Source organism: Polyodon spathula, chromosome 5 (assembly GCF_017654505.1).
Source record: "Polyodon spathula isolate WHYD16114869_AA chromosome 5, ASM1765450v1, whole genome shotgun sequence".
Taxonomy (NCBI): Eukaryota; Metazoa; Chordata; class Actinopteri; order Acipenseriformes; family Polyodontidae; genus Polyodon; species Polyodon spathula.
The window spans coordinates 72,730,547-72,745,446 of NC_054538.1; the positions used below are offsets into that span (position 1 = coordinate 72,730,547).

The window sequence follows — 14,900 nt, forward strand, 5'->3', positions numbered from 1 at the left end:
ATCTGTCAGGACAACTCTTAAATGAGTGAAAATAATAAAAGCACAACAGTAAACTAGGCGAGTGCAAGAATGAAATGCAATTAGGATCAGGGATGAGCAATTAACATAATTTGTCACTGCTGTCTGAAATAAAAATAAGACGAAACAGATTCTGCCTCAGTCAGGATATGAAGGTAAAAATAAGTGACATTGTTCAGTGTTTAACAGCTTTTTCTGAGTTTGATTAGGAAACAGAGTTGTCTCAGTTAGTTTTAAGGGGATGTCATGTGATCAAAAATAAAACCTGAAAACCTCAAGTCCTACTTCTAATATCCTTGTTACTATGTTTTACAATGTAATAGTATATGGTTTGCACTGTAATTCTTGTAAATGTGTTAGAAATATGTCTTGAAACATCACTTTCAATTAAGAATTTCAATGTGTGTTTTTTTTTTTTTTTGGTTTCGATGCATGACCTTAATTAACTGCCAATTATGGTGGCTGAACGAGTTCCTAATGAATATTGACAATATTGTGCTTACTTTCTCTTTCTCTTATTATAGCCCCGTAGGCAGCAGTGTTATACTGTGTGTTGATTACATGAACTCTGCTCTGAAAAGTACACCCTGCAATTCTATAATTGTTCACTTAATGATACAAAAGGCAATTAAGATAAGTCACAAAATATAATAATTAGTGGGGAAAGGAGAAAAGTATTTTGCATTAAGAAAAGGAAATGGAAATTTGGTGTCAAGTAGATAAATAAAAGGAATTTAAAAGTTTGGTTTACTTTTCTTGTGTATCATGTGCGCTGCTTGCTTTTTTAAATTTAACTCTTGAGGGTGCAGTTTTTGCAGTAAACATGATTTAAACTGACAAATATAAAAGACCAGTAATTCTCACTCTTCTATTTTGTTGCTCTCAATTAAAAAGTGCTGTTCAGAAGACTTAGTCAATAGTAATAAGCAAGATGGAAATACTACCCTTTAGTAACTTCTTTCCAGATCAGTAGCTTTTTCTTTACTTAGAGTATTATCCAAACAAGCAAGAAAGCACTTCCAGGTGAAATGTAAATGCAAATGTATAGCCATGAACCTATTTCATCTTCTAGAAAATCTGTATTTGTGTTTTTATTAATTTTTTTCAGATTGGACAGCTGGTTTTCAAAGGGATGAAACGACTGAACAGAATCCAGTCTATAGTGTTTGAGACGGCCTACAACACAAATGAGAACATGCTGATCTGTGCACCCACTGGAGCTGGGAAAACTAATATTGCCATGCTAACTGTTTTGCATGAAATACGGCAGCATATTCAACAAGGAGTTATCAAAAAGGATGAGTTTAAGGTAGAAATTTAACGAACCAAAATAATGCTTTCATCATTTTAAAATGAAGACCATTACATGGTTTACAACCAATATGTGGAGGCAGGCTCTTCTTCAAGAGCAGTAACACTGCTTGTTTCAGTTCATTATGACCAGAAAAGTTTTGTTAACTACATGGAAAACATTAAAAAAAATAAAAATAAACGTATTCACTTTCAATGCAGCTCCAATTTTCAAAACACTGGGCCGTTGCAAACAAAATCCATTGTCCTTTAAACAGTTCCCAACATAGCCAACAATGATAACCACTTTCCATATATCACTATTAATGTTTTTCATTCTAAGTGGTCTGCATCATATTTCACAATAAATTGTGATTTGTACTCGTTGCCAAGGAACAAATTATATTGTGGGGTTTACTCATTTATCAACCAAGTGTCCTTTCGCCACAGATTGTGTACGTTGCCCCTATGAAGGCCTTGGCTGCTGAGATGACAAATTACTTCAGCAAGCGTCTGGAGCCACTGGGTATCGCTGTGAAGGAGCTGACCGGTGACATGCAGCTGACTAAAGGTGAAATCCTACGGACACAGGTAAATCCACATACCGGGAAAGCTGCCATTGCTCACAGCAGGCTTTTGTCCTTTTTTCCCCCCTACTGTTTGTCTGTTTCTGCTTTTACATTTTTCTGTTTTCTTATTAAATGGATATGTGTATTGCTTTATTCTGTATATTTTGATATGGCGTTGAGTGCTGTTCACTTGTGGATTTAGTTTGCATGATCTGGTAAAACGTATGCCTACAGTCAAAAACTTTTTTGAATAATTGATTTCCCCAAGGATTAGCACATTTCTCAACACTAAATGTGTTGCTCTCTTAGGAAGCGTAATGTACTTTTCCAATTTAACTTGTGTATGTTTTAAGCACATCCTTCTTCAGTGACTTGTAACTATTGTTATAGTTTCATTCGGCACTGTTGCAGTTAATTTACAAAGGAGTAAGTAGATGCAATCTCCTGTACCGAAAAAAGATCACAGTAGCTTTAGCAGCCCAAAGAATTTGACAGAATGGGGTCATTTTGGTGATACAACAGTGATTCTGAAAAAAGGGGTAAAAGCAAAACATGTGCCTACATTTAACACTGGTATAAACTGTAGATCAGGGGTCTTCAAGCCTGGTCCTGGACAGCCCCAATCCTGCAGGCTTTGTAGGTGTCTTTACATCATCGATGGCTAAAGATCTGGAACATGTTAATCTTGACTAATTAAGCCAATAATTGGTTCAATTAAGTAACTGAGAACTGCGACCATGTAGCTCTCCAGGACCAGGGTTGAAGTCCCCTGCTGTAGATGCTACATGGCCAGGTGTGTGTCTTTTTGAGCTTATACTTCTGGAACAACTGAATTTGTTTTTTTTCTTAATTTTTACGTTATTTATCCTAAGTAGGTAAACTGATTTTCAGTCTAGCTGTTTGGCAAGGGGGGAGTCTATGAATTTATTTTTTCTATCATATCATTACCAACTTTTTGCACAGTGCAACATGGGAGGATTTCCATCCAGCTATTAGAGAAGTCACTTTCAATTGAGTCCCAGACAGCTGACAGCAGCTTGTACAGTAGACTTAGAGTGATCACTTACTTGGAACTGTACCAACCAGTGTCAATGTGTGTGTGCAGGCCAGATCCCCTCTTGGACACTTATTCTACATGCTTGTTGATTGACTGTCGAACTGTCAAACTCCCCAGTTAATGCGTTTCTTCATGTATTCTTTATTTCACCTTCTTTTGAGAGAGCAGGCTGGAAGACGTAAAGTCACCTGGGTTTACACCAGAAATTAAATGCACGCTTCAGCTGAGTAATGCCTAAACATTATGGATTATTGTAGTGTTCAGTATCAAAGTACTTCAGATATGCTTTGATGTTGTGCTACGAGTTTGATACTTATGGGCCACTAGTTTTCTGTACTTCATTACAAATGGGTTTTAAGCAGACCAAGTGCCGTAGGAAGTCAGCTGTTTTAGTTTGTATTTCTTTTTTCTATAATTTGAGTATGACCAATGATTTATATAATGATTTTAACTGTTTCTTTTATCTGAATTTGGTCTTGTTTTATTAATAGTTAAAATAATTGTGATCTGAATTATAAAGGGCGAGTGTTCTGTTATATAACTCTTAATGCATGCACATTTTAAATATAAATGAGTACGTTAAAAACATAAACACGTACTGTACACACACTTGAATTTGTTTATTGTAATTTCATGTATTCCAAGATACAAGGAAGTAAATAAAAAAAAGTCTGGTACAAATGAAATGTTTTGAGGCCACTGTTTATCTCAGAAAGCTTAACAATACATAATTCATCAATACTGCCACTTTACAACCTAAAACGAATGCTTCCACTTTTACTTCATGCATACAAATCACGAGAGGTGCCACTATACCACCATGGTGTTTAGAGATGTCATTTCCTTTACACTATGGCGCCAGTGTCAATTAATTACACATTCTGTAAATCAGAATTTAACAAAGATTATTTTAGGGTCTGGGACCTTTTACATTCTTTTGTATTATTATTATTATTATTATTATATTATTATTTTTTTTTTTTTTTTTTACAGTGCTTTGGTTCTAAGGCCAAATAATAATAATAATTATTATTATTATTCTTACTGTTATTATTATTATGATGATAATGATGATGTATTGGGTTTTTTTTGTTTGTTTTTTTAATAAAATAAAAAATAAAACATACCTTCGATCTTGCCTTAGTCTGTAAAGTGAAGCACTGGAGTGGAAACCACGCGGTGCCCTGGGGTAGCATTGCACCCCAGACTCGCATTCGCTTTCCTCAGGTCTGCTAGCTAAAACATAAACATAATGCAACTTCCCAGACACAGAAAGAACAAATAGAAAAAAAGTACTGCAAAGAGCAGGAGAATAGTTAGGTGAAGATACACACGTTTAGCAATATAACTTGTATGAAGGCTATTATCTTAACTGCTAATGAAGCGTCATTTATCTTTTATTTTTTAAAAGTCATACAACTTTATTATAATGTTATTATAAGGTTTCCCAATCAATGCTACATTAAACGTTTTATCGTCCTATTCTACTAAGTGTAATATTTAGTAAAATGTCTATTTTAGTGTGAACGGCTTACTGTATTTTGACAATGGTTTTGGAGGAAACTTTCAGCGACAATGTCAATGTCTCAATTTATTAGTAGAGACAAGCGACTGCAGCGGGATAGCCTACTTATTCTAAAAGTGGTTTTGTTTCAACATTTTTTTAAAACACTTTTTAGGTAAGTGAAGAAATCATTTGTAACAACACTGGAAGCTTACTTGTGCAAGGCCATGTGAACTATAGACATAAACGCAATAACATATGTCTTAGCTTTACAATAATTTAACGATTCTCACTTTATGTATTTGTTTTAATTATTACTATAGACCTTTTTCCTGTCATTTAATAAACAAACTATGTTTTTGCTAAGTCAGTTTTCTTTTTTTTTTCTGGACTGGAGACCATATGTCATGAAGTGCTCCTTGATGTTATCAGGTTCAAAAATCACATTGAAAAGCATTTTCTTATCTTGATCAATGATGTTGTTTTCATGGAAGTTATTTACAGCTATGTGCTGTTCTGTTCTCAGTCAAGGGTGCTTTGATGTAATAAGGTGTATTTTCAAAGCAGCAGACTTTGTTTTGTATTTGTACTACAAAACAAAGAGGTAACTCTGGATAAAGCTGAAGAGAAATACCCCAGTCTTTTATAAAAGAAAAAAATGAAGACATTCATCAGGCTATGCAAATTAAACAGCTTATAGTGTTATGTTACATTGTATTTCTTTTTAGAACTGCATAATATGTATCCGGTCTGCCTCCCCGCCCCTCAAAACAAGTATTAAATCCCATTTTTGATTGCAGGGGCAGTTTACCCTCCATTATGATTTTGTAGAGAAATGTTTCCACACATTAGTGAATAATAATCATCTTGTTTGGGGACTAAAATAAGCACAAAGATGAAGGTCTGAGGGAAAGGTGTAGAAGGGGATGGAACAATTGTTCATTGGTGGTTGTGATGACCTGAACATGCTCACATCATATAAACCATTGGACTCATTGTTTCCCAAGAATTACTGACCTGTTTATACTTGTAGAATTTCTTATCGTTGGAGTCTGCTGTTTTCCCTAATTTGTGGCTGCCTTGACTACCGGTTTATAGTCAACCAGTATTAAAGATTATACAGAGTTTATAGGATAATGCATGAGTGGGTTTGGTATTTAAAAACAACAAAAATAAACCGACAAAAAAAAAAAAAAACTGTAGATCACACCTGACAGTATATTGTATACTTGTGTAACTAGAGGTTCACTGTACTGTATGTGTGTGATTCTTAATATATATTTTTAGCAACTTGTCAGCGCGTTCTAAGTGATGATTTAAAAAGTCAGTTGCAGCGCACACTTCCAAAGTTCCTAGGTTGAAGGTTTCATTCATTCATTCATTCATTCATTCATTCTTTAACCAGGAGAAAACCTATTGAGGCTGATGCCTCTTTTAGAAGAGTGTTCTGGCAAGATGACCAGAAACAGGCAGCAGTAATTGTATATCTCTAAAAACAGCACCACTCTAAAGACAATCTCATCATACATTCAGTCTGGGATCAGAAACATTTACCCTTCAATAATTCTTAGAACCTACTCATTAAAATACATGTCATCTTAATCATTGTTCTTCTTTTAGCTTGGGTTATTTATCATATGCTCGGTCATATCCAATAAACTCGCATTCCCTTTGTTTACAAGCAGCGTTTGTTCCTTTAGGACTCACTGATCCTACAGATGGTGATGTCCTCAGCAGTGTGATTATCATTGTTGAAATGTAGTGGTGTTGCTATGAATGCTTCATAAATGTTCCACAGTGAGGTCTGCTAAATGCTTTTTAGTTTGTCCAATGTACAGTTTGTTCCATTTTTTGCAGTTAATGCAATCTACTATTCCTTTAGAGGTGCATGTACAAGGTTCATGGATGTTGAATGATGATTTAGTGCCTCTGATCTCTGTTCAGGTCTTAATGTATGTACAGGTAATACATCATGGTTGCATGGAAGTGTGCCTTTTAAAGGTTACCAGAAGGACAAATCTCTCTGTGGACTACATGTTCTCTTATACTATTTTCACACAGAAATGCAGCTACTGTGCCGTCTTAGAAACGTTTTAACGAGTGTGTAAAATACTCTTTCACACAGCATGAAGTTGAATAATCTATGCCGGTGTAATGCTGTCATAACCCTTTCACACAACCAAAGAGATTGTGCAAGTACAACTTTCAAACCTGTCAATCAACAGATTGTTCTCATGGGAACGGCAGACTGTTCTCTTGCAATCTGAAACACTGACAAGACCTAACACATGCACACACTGCTTAATTTGTAAAGAAAGAGGTGTCGGGGCGCAAGCAGCGACAATAATACCGACCCTAAGAAATGCATATTCAAAATCATAACACATTTATTAGAAAGAGTATTGTACGTACTAGTGTTAGATGTTTACAGTCACATATTCATATACAAAGTAGTAGTGCGTGCAGAGAAATTAAAGGTAACCGCAGGACAAATAATTAGAAAAAAAAAAAGCCTGTATACATGTTTTGTTGTGGTTTTGCATTTAAATGGTTTAAAAAACAAACAAATTAAAAGGCATTCAGGGGCACTCCAGAAAGACGACATTCATGAAAACACACACCCCAACACGAACATTGGTTTGACCCTCGTTTTGCACTAGTATCAGCGATGTGTAACAGAAACCACTACTAGATTACAGAAATGATTAAATAAACTTAGGCTAGGTAGTTGTTAACTTAGTATGTTTATATTCTGTATTAATTAAATTATATTCATTGTGTGTGTGTGTGTGTGTGTGGTGTATGTGTATCTATCATATAATCTATATATATATGTGTGTATATATATATATATATATATATTATATATATATATATATATATATATATATTGGAAACTAGGTTTTTTTCATAACTGACAATGTTTTACATTGTATACATATCTTGGATTCCTCAAAATAGCCACCCTTTGCCTTAATAACAGCCTCACAAACATGAGGCATTCGGTTAACAAGTTTCAGCAGGACCCATCATGTCTTCTCAGGTCTTCTGCAACAATTCCCAGAGCTTTAGGGCACTTGTGGGTAGCTTTGCTTTGACTCCTGTCCAGTTCGTCCCATACAAGTTCATGGGATTGAGGTCTGGAGACTTGGCAGGCCAGATCATTAGATTGAGTTGTCCTTCACTTTCATTCTTCGCCAGATAGTTCTTGCACAACTTTGAGGTGTGTTTTGGGTCATTATCTTGCTGAAGAATGAAGGACTGCCCAACTAGCCGTAATCCTGATGGAATGGCATGCCTCTGAAGTATGCTATGATAGCCATGCTGGTTGAGCTTGCCATGGACTTGGTAAAGATCACCAACTCTGTCACCAGCAAACCAACCCCAGACCATGACACTGCCTCCTCCATGCTTGACAGTAGGAACCACACATGCAGAACCCATGCTCTCACCCTCTCTGCGTCTTACAAATACTCGGCGGTTGGACCCAAATATTTCAAATTTTGACTCATTGGTCCATAAGACCAACTTCCACTCCTCAAACGTCCAGTTTCTCTGTTTTTTGGCAGGCAAGTCTCTTCCTCCTATTCTGCACTCTTAACAATGGTTTCTTTGCAGCAATTCTTCCAGTTAGGCCAGCTTCACGCAATCTCCTCTGAACAGTTGATGTTGAAACATCTGTACCTCTAGTAGCACATTTAGCTGAGCTTGTATTTCAGGGGCAGTTAATCGCCGATTTCGCAGACTTGTGACTCGAATTAACTTGTTCTCTGATTCTGAGGTCACCCTTGTCCTGCCTGACCTTGTTCGGTTCTCATGAGTGCTAGTTTCTTAATTGTTTGATGGTCTTGGCAACAGCAGTTACAGACACTTGCAAAGTTCTTGCGATTTGTTTTAAAGATTGACCTGTATTTCTTAAAGTAATTACAGACTGTCTTTTTTCTTTGCTTAACTGAGCGTATTTTGCCATTTTCTGCTCTCTTACTTTCAGGCATGACAAACTTGTGCCTATGCTACCTATATTTATAGTAATCATGGACCCTCACCTGTTAACAATAATTGGTGACAAAAGGTTAATTAGGTAACACGCTAGTTAATTTGGAGAACATCTAACAAAGACACTTTTATACTTAGGCCAGTGTTCTAACACTGTTAAACACATTTCAGACTTTTAACTGACTTGGGCTTCAGACTGAAATCCCCTTGCTTTGGGTGACCATTTCATTGAAATTGACAAGATTTACATTTCAATTTAAAAATTAAATTTTTGAATGCAATTCGCTTATGATTATCAGTTTATATAAGTACACGTATCATATAATGAAATATTAAGTGTTTATAGACAAGTTTATACAGTTAAAAGCATAGATAATCATGAAAAACCTGGTTTCAAGCAGGTGTACTCAAACTTTTGACTGGTACTGTCTCTCCTCTCTCTCTCTCTCTCTCTCTCTCTCTCTCTCTCTCTCTCTCTCTCTCTCTCTCTCTCTCTCTCTCTCTCTATATATATATATATATATATATATATATATATATATATATATATATATATATATATATATAAAATTATAGACAAAAGTATTGACATCTGTTTTTAAGTAGACAAAAGTATTGACACCCTGAACTTTGTATAAGAATTCAAGAAAACATAAATACAGTACAGGCTTTTAGTGAAAATGAATTACTAATTAATATGAAAAAAGATCAAACAACACGATTTCTGGTAGTTTAACAAACAATCTTTATAAAAAAAAAAAAAAAAAAAATGAAAGCACTTAAGCAATTTCAAATATTTGTTTAAGACAAAAGTATTGAGACAAGCAGAGTATTGGCACCTTTACATTAAAAGAGTAAACATTTAATAGAACAGTGGCTTGCAAAAGTATTCAGACCCCTAACCAATTCTCTCATATTACTGAATTACAAATGGTACATTGAAATTTTTTTCTGTTCGATATTTTATTTTTAAACACTGAAACTCAAAATCAATTATTGTAAGGTGACATTGGTTTTATGTTGGGAAATATTTTTAAGAAAAATAAAAAAAACTGAAATATCTTGCTTGCATAAGTGTTCAACCCCCACACATTAATATTTGGTAGAGCCACCTTTCGCTGCAATAACAGCTTTAAGTCTTTTGGGGTAAGTATGTACCAGCTTTACACACAGTGTCGGAGTGATTTTGGCCCATTCTTCTTGGCAGATTTGCTCCAGGTTGTTCAGGTTGGTTGGACGACGCTTGTGGACCGCAATTTTCAAATAGTGCCACAGATTCTCAATGGGATTGAGATCAGGACTTTGACCGGTCCACTGTAGGACATTCACATTTTTGTTCTTGAGCCACTCCAATGTTGCTTTGGCCTTGTGCTAGGGATCATTGTCCTGCTGAAAGGTGAATTTCCTCCCAAGCTTCAGTTTTTTAGTGGACTGAAACATATTCTCTTGCAGTATTTACCTGTATTTTGCTCCATTCATTCTTCTTTCAGTTGTAACAAGATGCCCAGTCCCTGCTGATGAGAAGCATCCCCACAGCACAATGCTACCACCACCATACTTCACTGTAGGGATGGTGTATCTTGAGGCATGGGCAGTATTAGGTTTGCGCCACACATAGCGCTTTGAGTTTTGGCCAAAAAGCTCCACCTTGGTCTCATCTGACCACAAAACCATTTCCCACATCGTAGCTGGGTCACTCTCATGCTTTCTGGCAAACTCCAGACGCACTTTCAGATGGTACTTTTTGAGTAACTGCTTCTTTCTTGCCACCCTCCCATACAGGCCAGTGTTATGCAGAGCTCTTGATATGGATGACTGGTGCACTATTACTCCACTCCCAGCCACTGAACTCTAGCTCCTTCAGAGTGATTGTTGGCCTCTCTGGCTTCTCTCACAAGTCTCCTTGTTTGAGAGCTGAGTTTTGAAGGACGGCATTTTCTTGGCAGTGCCTGGGTGGTGTGATGCAGCTTCCTCTTCCTGATTATTGATTCAACTGTGCTCACTTGGATATCCAAACACTTGGATATTATTTTGTACCCTTTCCCTAATCTATGCATTTGTATTACTTTATCTCTAACTTCTGTAGAATGCTCTGTGGTCTTCATTTTCCTTCAGATTCACAGCCTTACCAATGATCCTTCAACAGTGGGGTTTTTATCCAGAAAATGTGACAGCAACTTTAATGGTTCACAGGTGGAGGCCAATGGTAAGGTAATTGTGTCCTCGTTAGGGCAATTTCTTTCATCGGTGCAAACTGGGAGCTTCCACAGCACAGGGGTTGAATACTTATGCAAGCAAGATATTTCAGTTTTTTATTTTTCTTAAAAATATTTCCCAACATAAAACCAATGTCACCTTACAATAATTGATTCTGAGTTTCAGTGTTTAAAAATAAAATATCAAACAGAACGAAATTTCAATGTACCATTTGTAATTCGGTAATATGAGAGAATTGGTCAGGGGTCTGAATACTTTTGCAAGCCACTGTGTGTGTGTGTGTGTGTGTATGTATGTATATATATATATATATATATATATATATATATATATATATATATATATATATATATATATATATAGACTGAATATTTTCAACATCTGTTGAAGAAGAATGTTTTGGCAACATAGCAAATGATGACACAACACATTTAACTGAAATGCTCGAAGGAAGTGGACATCCAAAGAAATTACAGATACAGTAGGTAGAGGTTCGAGCAACAAAAAAATAAATAAATCCAAGATTAAAAGGACCTAAAAAAGATTTATAAGTGTCAGGCATAATAGTGCATGAAAATACTAAGCAAATGACAGCACTCAAAAGAGTTGTATACGCATAGACCTTACTGCAAACCAGTTTTATAGAAAATTAATAAAACTGTCTTCAATAAGCCAAGAAATATGAACAGGAATCCTGACGCATTCTTCAACAAAATCCAATGTAACTTTTCCCTAAAAATAGAACATAGTTTTTGGTGAAAAAAGGGGAAATCCTTCAATGCAGAAAACCTTGTACCTAAAGTTAAATATGGAGGTAGTAGTATACATTGTGGGTTGTCAAAGGGATGGTTTTGTATCAGTAGGGAATGTTTAATTTGACAGTAAGACACAATAGTCTGACATATGGCACCATTAGTGTTTGAGCAGGGTCACAAAGCATTTACCAGAAACCACAAGGCAAATGTTTATACCTATGGGATGTTGTAGCCAGATGGCCATTTGGAAGAATAGTTGAGTACTAAACCTGGAACTACAAAAACAAAGCAAAAAAAAAAAAAAAGAGCCTTGCTTATATGTTTGGTATTTTAGTATAATCTTTGGTGTCAAATAATACCAGAATCAACATTTACTAACTTGCTTTTTAAGACCTGCCAGTAAAAATGTGTTTTATATGTTGCCTCTTGAAACCGTATGCTGAAGACAATACTATTCTTTCAGATAAATGTTAGAGTTAAAATTGTATTGTACAACAATACTTTCTTTATTAATGTGGTGTATGTGTTAATTTGCCAGAGTGAAAGATTTGCCTATAGAATTGAATACTAAACAGATGCACTGCATCCAGGTGGATGTGACCTGTGCTGACACAGTCTGTTAAAGGCAGATGGCTCTGTTAGTATGATAACCTGCTCTGTGCTAAGGAAGTATCTGCTTTAAGCAGGTTGTTAGCAAAGCAAAGCAATGTTTTTTAATGTAGTTTAAAAAAATAAAAATAAAAATAAATAAAAACTGTTATGAGATGTGAACATTTTGTCAGTTATTGATTTAAGAAATTTTAGTTCTACAATATAAGCAAAGATGCCAAGGTTTATTATTAACTCAACCAATGAAGACATGTTTTATTTTTCTATTTTTATTATGCATTGATATGCACACATTGATTTTCTGCCACTGGATTTCAAATTAACATCAGCATTGGGTATTTGAACCGCAATTAACATTTCTTTATATCATAACTTACACATTTTAATTGACTGCTGTTGGATTTACTTTCTCCATCGTTGGGTTTCTCCATTCAGCTTACATTACAGCATTGTAAATTGGGGGACTACTGTACAGTAGCTAAATTTAAGGGGTGGGAGATGGAGTAAAATCGATGCTCATCAGAGATTCAGCATCTTAACTGTAAATAAAGAAACTCACTGTAGTGAAGCCATGATGATTACACCATTTTGCTGAGATAAAATGCTTAAAAACTAAAAAAAAGAAGTACTGTCCAAAATACCCACATTGCTAAGCTGATGTGGAGCTTGATCCAAGTAATTATTGAAATGTAGCTGTTAAGACAAGTTTCAAATCCGGTTATATATATATATATATATATATATATATATATATATATATATATATATATATATATATATATATATATATATACACACATACACACATGCACACACACACAAAACAATGCACAGACAACAGTGATCGCCTCCTCGCTTGAGTCCATGATTCTTCCAAATGATGTCTACGATTCTGCAATGAAAATAGGCGCAGTCCACGACAAGATATCACGTGCAGTGTGTGTAGCTTGCAATCCCCGATAGACAGTGAGAAGTCGTAGCTCAAATCGGCAAGTGTGAGTGATGCTGCGTCTCCTGATTGCAAAACTCGTGCAGTGTAAGCCCAGCTTTAGGCACTTCACATAAGGACTTGTAAGTTTACATCAGGGCTACCAAGTTTCAAAAGGTACTAGTCCTTTGGACTAGTAGCACAATATTGTTAGTTTCTTGCCTGAGCTCAAAAGCTACATTGAAATACTTACATGAAAATGTAATATTTTGAATGGATGAGAAATGGGGAGAAAACGTAAATGAATATTGAAAATAAAATCAATGTTTCTAAGTAACAAAAAGCCAAATAGCAGAAGTGGGCCAGATTAGGCAGAGGATGCATAGCATTGCAAATACTGTTGCATTGAGGTACATGTTCGTGCTGACAGAGTAAAAGAACATACTGAAAGTAAGCGACACATTCAACTAAAACAAGAAAGTGAACTAAGAGACAAACAATCCATTTCTATGGGTTTTTCACGCGTTTTAATAAAAGAATGCAGAATATCTGTTAACGAGTTTGTCAGATCTCTGTGCTTTGCTGGACAGCCACTGTTTATTGCACAAAGAGTTATGTATCTATTGGTGACTTGGTGCGATAATACTGCCTAACGCTGACAATCTTAGTCATAAATATTTGACAGAAAATGATGATGCTTTAGTTGGTAAACTTATGGAATGCACTGGTGGAAATGTCGAGTGTATTTTCTGATTCGTCTCAGAAAATTGGCTTAGACCATCCAGTTCTGTCAATTGTCTTTTCTTTTTTTGATTTCAAGGCAAATAAACCTGGCTTTTTTGTGCTGATGTCATGTTCATACCTCCTGCAGATAATATTTTCGTCAGCACAGTGATTGCTCAAATGTTTGCAAAGTACCAGCTAACCTGGGGAAATGTGGCCTCGACTTCCACAGATTCTGGTTCATTTTACATGCCAGGGACATTAAACTTAATCAGAAACCAGAACCGCTACTCGTCATATTCTACATATAAAGTGTGTATATACTGAGAATTTTATCCCTAATTTTTACTGGTGTTTCAATAAAAAAACATTTTATTTTATTGATTTTGTCCCTGTTTTAATATTTGAATGTTTTTAAAAATAAAAATCGAAAATACGGAACCCTACGTATAATGTATGGTAAACGGAACACTCCATGAACATTTATAGAGTGCTGGAGCTATTTCACTGATAAGGGTAGCTGTTAACAACCCCCTTTTCTGTTATGTAGAATGGTAAAGATGTTGAAAGCCCCCTGATTTGAATGCTGAAATGTTCTGTATTCAAGGTGGAAGAAACACACTTTGGAGACCTGAATAGTTTCTGACATTTTTAAGATTACAGATGATTAATTGTAGACATGGCAAAGAAGTGAGAAATGAGGCAGGGATCATGATTAGTGTGTCAGTGCTGAACAGGGAGAGTAGTGATGAGGCCGGCAAACAGAATCAGGACCACTGAGTAATATGGGTGATCACCCTGATGGGTTTTGTCAGCTGATGGACTCCGGTATTGAGCAAAGAAAGGCTGTTTACTCCGCTGGTATCTACAACTAATACATTGACTTTGTATTATTCAATTTTCGAGCTTACTGTGAAAAAAAGAAAAGAAAAAACCCTATTCACTGATGTTGCAAATCTTTGCAATATTTCTACTGCAGAAAGTTCTTGCCGTGAGAAAAAGAAAAAATGTAATTACCAGTATGGTTCTGACATTTAATATTCAAGAGTGCCTGTTTGGCCTTGAAACTTTCGAAAAAGCGATTTAATTAGTGTCTAAATCAAACCTGTCTGGGATCCTCACTTCTGTTCATCTGATTATCACTGGCTCTGCAACCAAGAGAAACAGCAAGTCCCATGACCTACGCGTATTTGAAGAGTTTTCCTTCAAGTAGAGACATTTGCTGTTTTTAGCT

The 14,900-nt window shown here is 35.7% G+C and overlaps 1 protein-coding gene across 1 annotated transcript in view; it reads left to right on the top strand.

Moving 5' to 3' along the window:
* ascc3 (activating signal cointegrator 1 complex subunit 3) overlaps nt 1–14,900 on the top strand; it is a 260,436-nt gene that overhangs the window by 60,571 nt on the left and 184,965 nt on the right. The window contains exons 8-9 of the mRNA XM_041251261.1: nt 1,127–1,327; nt 1,759–1,899. Coding sequence (XP_041107195.1) covers nt 1,127–1,327; nt 1,759–1,899 — 342 coding nt within the window. The remainder of the gene's footprint in view (nt 1–1,126; nt 1,328–1,758; nt 1,900–14,900) is intronic.